A 7,852-nucleotide genomic window follows, 5' to 3' on the forward strand; every position below is an offset into this window, starting at 1 on the left:
TTGCATCTAGATGGCAGCTTGCTAGCTTTTAAGATCCCAGTCGCTACTCGCCAAAGTAGGAGGTGGAACAATGTTTTGTATAGTATGTTATGCAATATGGCAAAATTTAACTATTTTTTTCCTCAAAGCTTACTTCTCCTCTGTGCTTCCCTACTTTTGTTAATGCCAATATAAATTCTGCAAGTTCACAAAACAGTCTTCCTTTGTTCTTTTTATTCCTCCTTCTCCTTTCTGTTATATGTTATGCACCACGATCTGTAAATTCTACCTAACAATACCATTCTTTTCCATTCCATCACCACCTTATCAAATTTAAGACTGGTTTGGATATTACAATAGTATTCATATCTCCTAACTCTTCTGTTTTTTCTCTATACTAGTCACAGTTGCTGAATTAATTTCCTTTTTTATTCAGCTAGGTTCAAGTCATCCCAAGATTGAACACCTTAAATGAGAAGCAAACTTCTCAGGATTCCTACTCCTTAGCCCCAGTGCAGATAACTGCAACCTACTAAGAATGAAAGTCAGAAAGGTGATTTGCATTCACTTGTTACCCTCACTACTTGATGGTATATATTTTTAAGGGCTTTGGTGGAAGACAGACATCATCTTGAATTCTGCCTATACCTTTTGGAGCATAATAATCACTGCTGGCTTCAATTATCTCACAAAATGGAAAAACCACTTGTTTTTTGGGGTTCTTGTGAAGGTTGGAGGTAATTTATACTAAATGTGCAGAACCTGACACAAAGTTTGTGCTCAGTAAATTTTAGCCATTATTTTTAAAATTCATCTTTGAATTCTCTGCATGAAATGGCACACTATTCTGCACAGATTAGGTCCTCAAAAGTACTACTATTACTAAGAGGAGATGTGATGGCCAGGAGAGTACAAGAGAAAAATACAGCTGCAGAAGAACTAGGCAGAGAACAGTAACTAGTAGTTACAGGAACTGAAAGGGGTGAGCCTGAGAGAAGATGCCTATGATTTAGACAGATAGGGAAGGAAGAGGTACATTTCAGACACACATAAAACCAAAGGTTGAAGCAGGACCAAGAATGCCTTACAGAGGAGACAAGGAGGGAGCTAAGCCTTACAGGAGAGAGGGTCCATGATGGGCAGTAGAGAGAAATTAAGTTGACCAGATAAATTATGAACTTCTCAGAAATTAAGAGGAGGAGTCTAACCTCAATACTATGGTAACCATAGAGCCATTGTAGGTTCTTGGGCAGGAAAGTGACAGGAAGAAAGTTGTGCTTTTTGGACAACAGGATGGATAGTCATGTGCATGACAGACTGGAGAGCAGGAGGATGCAATTTATGTGGATGTTATAGCTATCCAGATGTGTGGCAAAATTACCTGGCTACAGTGGGAATAGAGGAAAGGGTAAATCAGAGAGAAATGTTGAAAGAGAGATAGAAAAATCAGAACCTAGTAACAAACGATGTAAATGATCTTAACTTTTAGCTTTTTTCCAAAACCCTATATTTCATTTTGTCCCTCAAACTATCTTCAAACACTCTGCTCCCCCAAGTCCTTGTTTCTTGAAATAAAGCTGGGAATAAGTTAATCAATTAATCAATCAACTCTTTAGTCACTGCTGCTAAGTCATTCTGGCTCAAGATAGAAAGATTACTGCTTATTTTAATCTACCTAGATATATTCAGACTTAATTGCAATTCAGCTCAGAACTTCTCTGAAGAGACAGGAAGAAAAATATGTTGAGAATGTAAGTTAATCATAACTCATGTTCTAAAACCCAGAGTCTGCCCTCACATTAGAGTACACATATCCCCACAGGAAGTGAACATCAGGTTCTACAAGTACTACAACTAAATGTCACTGCTACCCTACCCAGGTAGAATTTACCCCAAAGACATCAATTTCTAAGAGGAAAAGAGCAAAGACAGTTGAGAATGTGTGAGTCTTTTACTTTCAATAGGTGGCAAGGTATAGTTGTTCTGTCCAACATCCTTTCTTTTCATTTAGGCTGTTTGTGTATAAATATTTGATTGCATCAAAGCTTCTGCGACTTATTCTTGCTGGCTGGACCAGTTTCTCCGATGGCATATTTGCATGCTAAAGAACCAATCCAGCTACCTCATGTCCCAGGGACACAACTTTTGTGAAGTCTCCAAATTCCATAAACTTTTCAGAATAAGCCATCCCTCAGGATGGGAGCTAGAATGGAGATGCCATCTGTCAGTCTCTCAGCCAAATCTCAACAAGTCTCCTCTGAACAAGGGATGCCAGATCTTCTTCCACCAAAGCCCCCTGTTTCTTTTAAAAAGGCAGTGAGAGCAGGACTTAAAAAGAGATTAAAATAATGCTTCATCAGTCTGCAGGTAACATTGAGCTTGATGGAGCTAATGAAAGATAAATAGTCCAAAGAACAGGAGAAATGAATTGTCCAAGGACAGACTCCTATTAAAATCATACTCTTACTTGAAGCAACACACAATGTCAGGAATGGAATGGATAAAGCATAGCTGAGACTACTCAGCAAGTTAGCAGTAAGCTCTGTCTCTATATTCCTATTTTGTCAGTTTCAAAGAATGTCAGAGTTGGAAGAACCTTAGACTTGTTATCCAATTTCTTCACTGTACAACGAGAAATCTGAGTTCCAGATGAAATAAATACTTGTTCTAGGTTAGAATACCAGCTAGTATCAGAGCAGAGACTAGAAAGTATTCAGTTTGGTTTGGTCTTACTTCCTTGGTATGTATAAGCTCTTTCCCTTTGCAGAGGAGGTGAAGATGGAGAGAAACTCAGAAATTTTGCCATACACTAGACTTCAGGCTACAATGTTTGGGCTGGCTTTAGAGTACCTCCAGAAAGGTCTTTAAGTATTATACCTATTCCTCACTTATCAACTATCTCATTATCTTCCATTTCACATTGATGACAATAGTAAAAAAAAAAAAAAAAACCCACTATGTGACTATTTTGCCCATTAACAACATAAGTCTGGCAGTAATGAACACCAAGGTGCAAAGCAAAAGTAACACTGGCTGTGATGGTTAAGGTTATGTGTCAGCTTGGGCGGGCCATGATTCTCGGTGGTTTGGCAGTTGTGTAATGACATGTATGTAATTTGACAGTTATGCCATGATGTAGTCATCCTTCACTGCGTGATCTAATGTGGTCATCCTCTATTTTCACATAATTCTGATTTTTGCATAATAACCCAATCTTTGGAACCTAACCATATCGATAAGAGAGGAGTGGATGTATTATGATAAGGATATGGAAATCACTTACTCTCTGCAGTGCAAGTAAACATGGCAATCAATGCATTTTTCAGAAGACAAAACAGAGGTTTTCATTCAGTACAACAATGTAGTGCAGTCTCCCATCAAGAATTAAAAAGAATGTAAGCAGTGTCATATTCTTAGGAGACAAAGGATATTTTAAAACTACCACAATCTAGTATTAATTGTTAGATAAACCCAAGTAGTATTAGCCCATTACATATGGCAAGGGGCTTTCAGCAAGATAAAAATTGCTACAGTTGCACGTGATTACTGACATTTCTGGAATATTCAATACCACACCACACACCTTTGTAATAACAGCAGGATAGCACAAGTCCAATGTACAGGTTTCCCTAAAATGAAGGTTCTTACTAAACCAAATGTAAAGTTTTCTTTTTTCTCTTACACTTAGAAGACTAATTAAACAAGTATATTGTTATTGAGGTCAGCAGATTTTAAAAAACTGAACACAAACACACACACACATATACAAACACACACAAACCCTTAAGAGCCTAGAGTTTAGATATACAAAACCACTATACATGTTATATTAACAAGAGCGGTTTACATATTTTAAATTCATTCATATTTCTTGTCTCCTACTTTAATTACACATAACAACAACTATAATTACCCAGATCCCTGAAAAAAAAAAAAAACTGGGGGGAAACATTAATCCTTACAACCACCCTGCTGGTTATGTGTTATTTGACCCATTTTACAGATGAGAAAATGGAAACCCAGAGAGTAACCTGTTCAAGGTAACACAACAAGTAAGTAGTAGAGCTGGAATTGAATCCAGATCATTTAAGTTCAGACTCTTCACTGTAACAACAGTTATCAAAGTGTGGTCTGTAAAACTTTGGGGGTCCCCAAGACTCTTTTAGGGAGTCCAGGAAGTCCACACTATCTTCATAAAACTACTAAGACACATTTTGCTTTTCACCATGTTAACATTTGCACCAATGGTGCAAAAATAATGGATGGTAAACCTGCTGGCACCTTAGTACAAATCAATTTTACTAACACTCTCTTGGAATACAAACAATGCCAGTTTCACTTACAAATACCCTTACTGAAGCAGTAAAAATAAATTATTTTATGAAATCTCAATACTTGAGTATGTATCTTTTTAATATTCTGCGTGATGAAATGGAAAAAAATATGCATGAAGCACCTCTGTCATATACCAAACTAATGTCATTGTGTTTCAATATAATCATTTGCATTGAGACCTACACTAGCCATTTTTTTTTTTAATTTTACTTGAAAAAAATGACTAATAATCAATAGTTATTCAGATTTGGATAGGCAGATATTTCTCCAAAACAAAAAAAGGTAAGCCTGTCATTTCAAAGAAAACAACTGTATTTGTTGCCAGTGATAAAATTCAAATTTTTAAGCAAAAATTAGAATTACAGGAAATTTGTATCCACTATCATGACACTTTTCTGATAAGATCAATGGTGACATTAACAAATGTGATTTTTTTTAAATACCATATAAAGAAATGTGTCATCACTTTGGAAGACTGGATACAGGATGCTACAAAATCGTGCATGAGTAGAAGATCCCACCCTGCACACATTTAAAGTTTAAAATAGACCAATGGGCCTTAATCCAACAGATAACAAAAAGTTCATTGATTTGGTTTCAGATTTCACATTGCAGTAATCCTTTACGAAACTACTTTGCAAATTGTGGGGCAGCACCAAAGAAGAACATCCACAATTATCTGAAAAGGCTATTAAAATACTCCTCTCTTTTCTAAATTTATATGAGTGTGAGGCTGGATTTTCTTCACATACTTCAACCCAAACAACCTATCACAACAGACTGGATACACAATCAGATATGATAATCCAGCTGTCATCTATTACACCAGGCATTAAGAGAGTTGAAAAAGTATAAAAATCTCTTCTCAGTCAATGTTTCTTGTTGTGGAAAATAGAGGAATTTTTCCTAAAAATGTGATTTATGTTAACATGTCACATGTTTAGTATTATTTTTAAATGGATTAATAAATGCTTTAAAAGTTTCTCACTTCAATTTCTAATAAGCTAAGTATTGATATAATCCAATGAAAATCAGGGGCTCAATGAAGTTTTCAATAATTTTTAAGAGTATAAAGGGGTCCTAAGATGAAAAAGATTGAGAGCTGCTGTACTATATCATGCTGTCTTTAATACTCAAAATATGATAAAGAGTAGAAACAATTTCTCTATAGAGACTTTCACAAAAATTTAGAAAAGATCACCAAGATGTACCCTACTTAATGTTATTGAGGAAGGATGTGTTCAAGTAGCCCTAACCCTATGGTCTCATGTGCAAAGAAGGAGTATCATGGAATAAATGTTATAAAGGCAGTCTTAAATTATTGGTAGGTCCAAAAGGACCCTAATCAAATAGCAAAGTCTAGCAAGAGAGTTTCATCTACCATTAATGATTTTAAACCAAGGCCTCTGCTGATGTTTGGTAATGGTGATGTCTCACTAACAATAAAACCCACCACAGTTGATTTTAACTCATAGTTACCCTATAGGGCAGAGTGTAACTGCCCCATAGGGTTTCCAAGGCTGTAAATCCTTATAGAAGCAGACTTCCACATTGTTCTCCCATGGAGCAGTTGGTAGGTTCGAACCGTTGCCCTTTTGGTTAGCAGTCAAGCACTTAACCACTATACCACCAGAGCTCACTTCACTGAGTAATAACAGGTGGCAAAATATATTCCCTGATGACTCAAACCAAGAAAGTGCTTTAAATTAGTAACAATAATTGTACTTGACATGATGGGAAACAATGAGAAATACCTATATCCAGCTATTTATCTGTCATGTTTTTACAACACTCACCATAGTAGGAAGACATGCTCAACTGAAAAGCAACTTTTTAATCATGATAGAGTCTCCTATCTTCCAAGTCAGTTTTAAACCTGTGGTGGGTGAGCTGGTCATTTGGCTTGAAAGAGGACAGCAAAAAGTCAAGAAACTGCTCATTTGCAAATAAAGAGTTTCATTTTCTCTATTTCCACAAGAAGATGGCATGTAGGAGCAAGTGGGAAGGTCCTTATTTATTTGTTCTTCCAGACACATGTGTAAGTTACATCTCTAAACTGAGCTAACAGTACAAACAGGTTAATTTATGCAAAGCATATTTGAATATTCATAATTTTAAAAATGTTTAACTAAAAGATCCTAAAAATAACTAAGTGTTTTTGTTATGCTTATTAGATTTGGCAGTCAACTGTGCCCTGTGAATGACTCACCACTAAAACACTAGCCCAAGAATAAGTCAAAATATGTATATATTTCAAAACTAACCTACAGAAAAGGCCAAAACACAGTGAGCCTTCTGGGCTAAACTGGTATACACAAAACCATAGAAAGGTTAGTATCTTTGGAAGCCTAGGATCAGGGGATAGGAATGGTAATAAAGTCATCATTTTTGTTTTCCTTTTCTTTTTTTCATTTATGGTAGCAGCAAACAAAAGTTATCTTCAAGTGACTCATAAAAGTTGCCCCAGTCACAGGTGTTCACCAATCCCAACTTGCTAGTGTTCTCATGGTGGTTTATATGTTATTGAGGGTCACTGACTACTCTCACTAGTGAAGACGCTCTAGAGAATCAGAAAGATGTTTGAAAGTCATTGCCAGTAAGATTAATTAAGGCCTCCTCTGCTCAACTTTTCTAATGTAACTAGCATAAAAAAAATCACCAAGAATACAAATAAAAAAGTCACATATTTGGTTCCTTTAAGCTTATTTAATATTTGAACTCTCATTTTCTATTTTCCCACACCCCAGAAAACAGAAAGTTTTTAGATGACCAATATTTTGTTCCAGAAACATACAGCCTTATCAGCTAATTCATAAAAGAGCTATTTTACAAAGGTACATCTGGATAATTAGAACAATAAAGTCTTTTAGGCATTTCAAAATGTGATCAGTAAAAATACATGATTATTAATAAAGATTTTTAAAAGATAGTTCCAGATTTTTTATAAAAGCAATTTCTATTAAAGAGTACATGATTGTATGGTGAACAAGGAAAATAAAATGTTCTAGTAGGAAGAGACTTATTAAAAATAACCAACAGTGTGCACCTTACAGTTACCATTTTTGCGGTACATCTGCTTAGCAGTTGGCACCTGGAAATGGAGGGGAGGGCTTCCTTCTAGGAGGTACTTTTTTTCTACCAATTTATTATCAATAACATCAGTACCAGTGGAGGAGGCATAAGAAACAAGCAAAAGGAAACTCTTTTCTTCAAGAATGAAAAATTCTGCAGATCATTTTGAAAAGGGGTGGAAAAGTCAGGGGAAAAAAAAGATTTACAAAACAAAAGTTGTAATGGGGGGTGGATAATCAGCCAACAGAAAGCTGACTGGAAGGTCCTGCTAATTTTTGTATTTTGAGGTCCTCTGCACACAATGGTGCCCTGTATGGCATATAGGGAAGGAAACAGTGACCAAAGCTCTACTAGCTCAAAATAACATCACAACACTAACTTCAGAGAAGACAGTTTCCAATTGAAAATATGTAGGCCCCATGTAATACACCATATTTACCAACATCAAAGACAAGAAAAAAAAAAA

General features: G+C 35.9%; 1 protein-coding gene across 1 annotated transcript in view; it reads right to left on the minus strand.

Moving 5' to 3' along the window:
* The window catches only part of ARHGEF12 (Rho guanine nucleotide exchange factor 12), a 135,596-nt gene that overhangs the window by 34,118 nt on the left and 93,626 nt on the right, over positions 1-7,852 (minus strand). Inside the window, exons 36-37 of the mRNA XM_007955910.1 lie at positions 7,372-7,539; positions 1,361-1,364 (exon numbers count right to left, since the gene is read on the minus strand). Coding sequence (XP_007954101.1) covers positions 1,361-1,364; positions 7,372-7,539 — 172 coding nt within the window. The remainder of the gene's footprint in view (positions 1-1,360; positions 1,365-7,371; positions 7,540-7,852) is intronic.

The sequence above is a fragment of the Orycteropus afer genome, unplaced genomic scaffold (assembly GCF_000298275.1).
Source record: "Orycteropus afer afer isolate SDZICR_OR568_19922 unplaced genomic scaffold, OryAfe1.0 scaffold00545, whole genome shotgun sequence".
NCBI lineage: Eukaryota > Metazoa > Chordata > Mammalia > Tubulidentata > Orycteropodidae > Orycteropus > Orycteropus afer.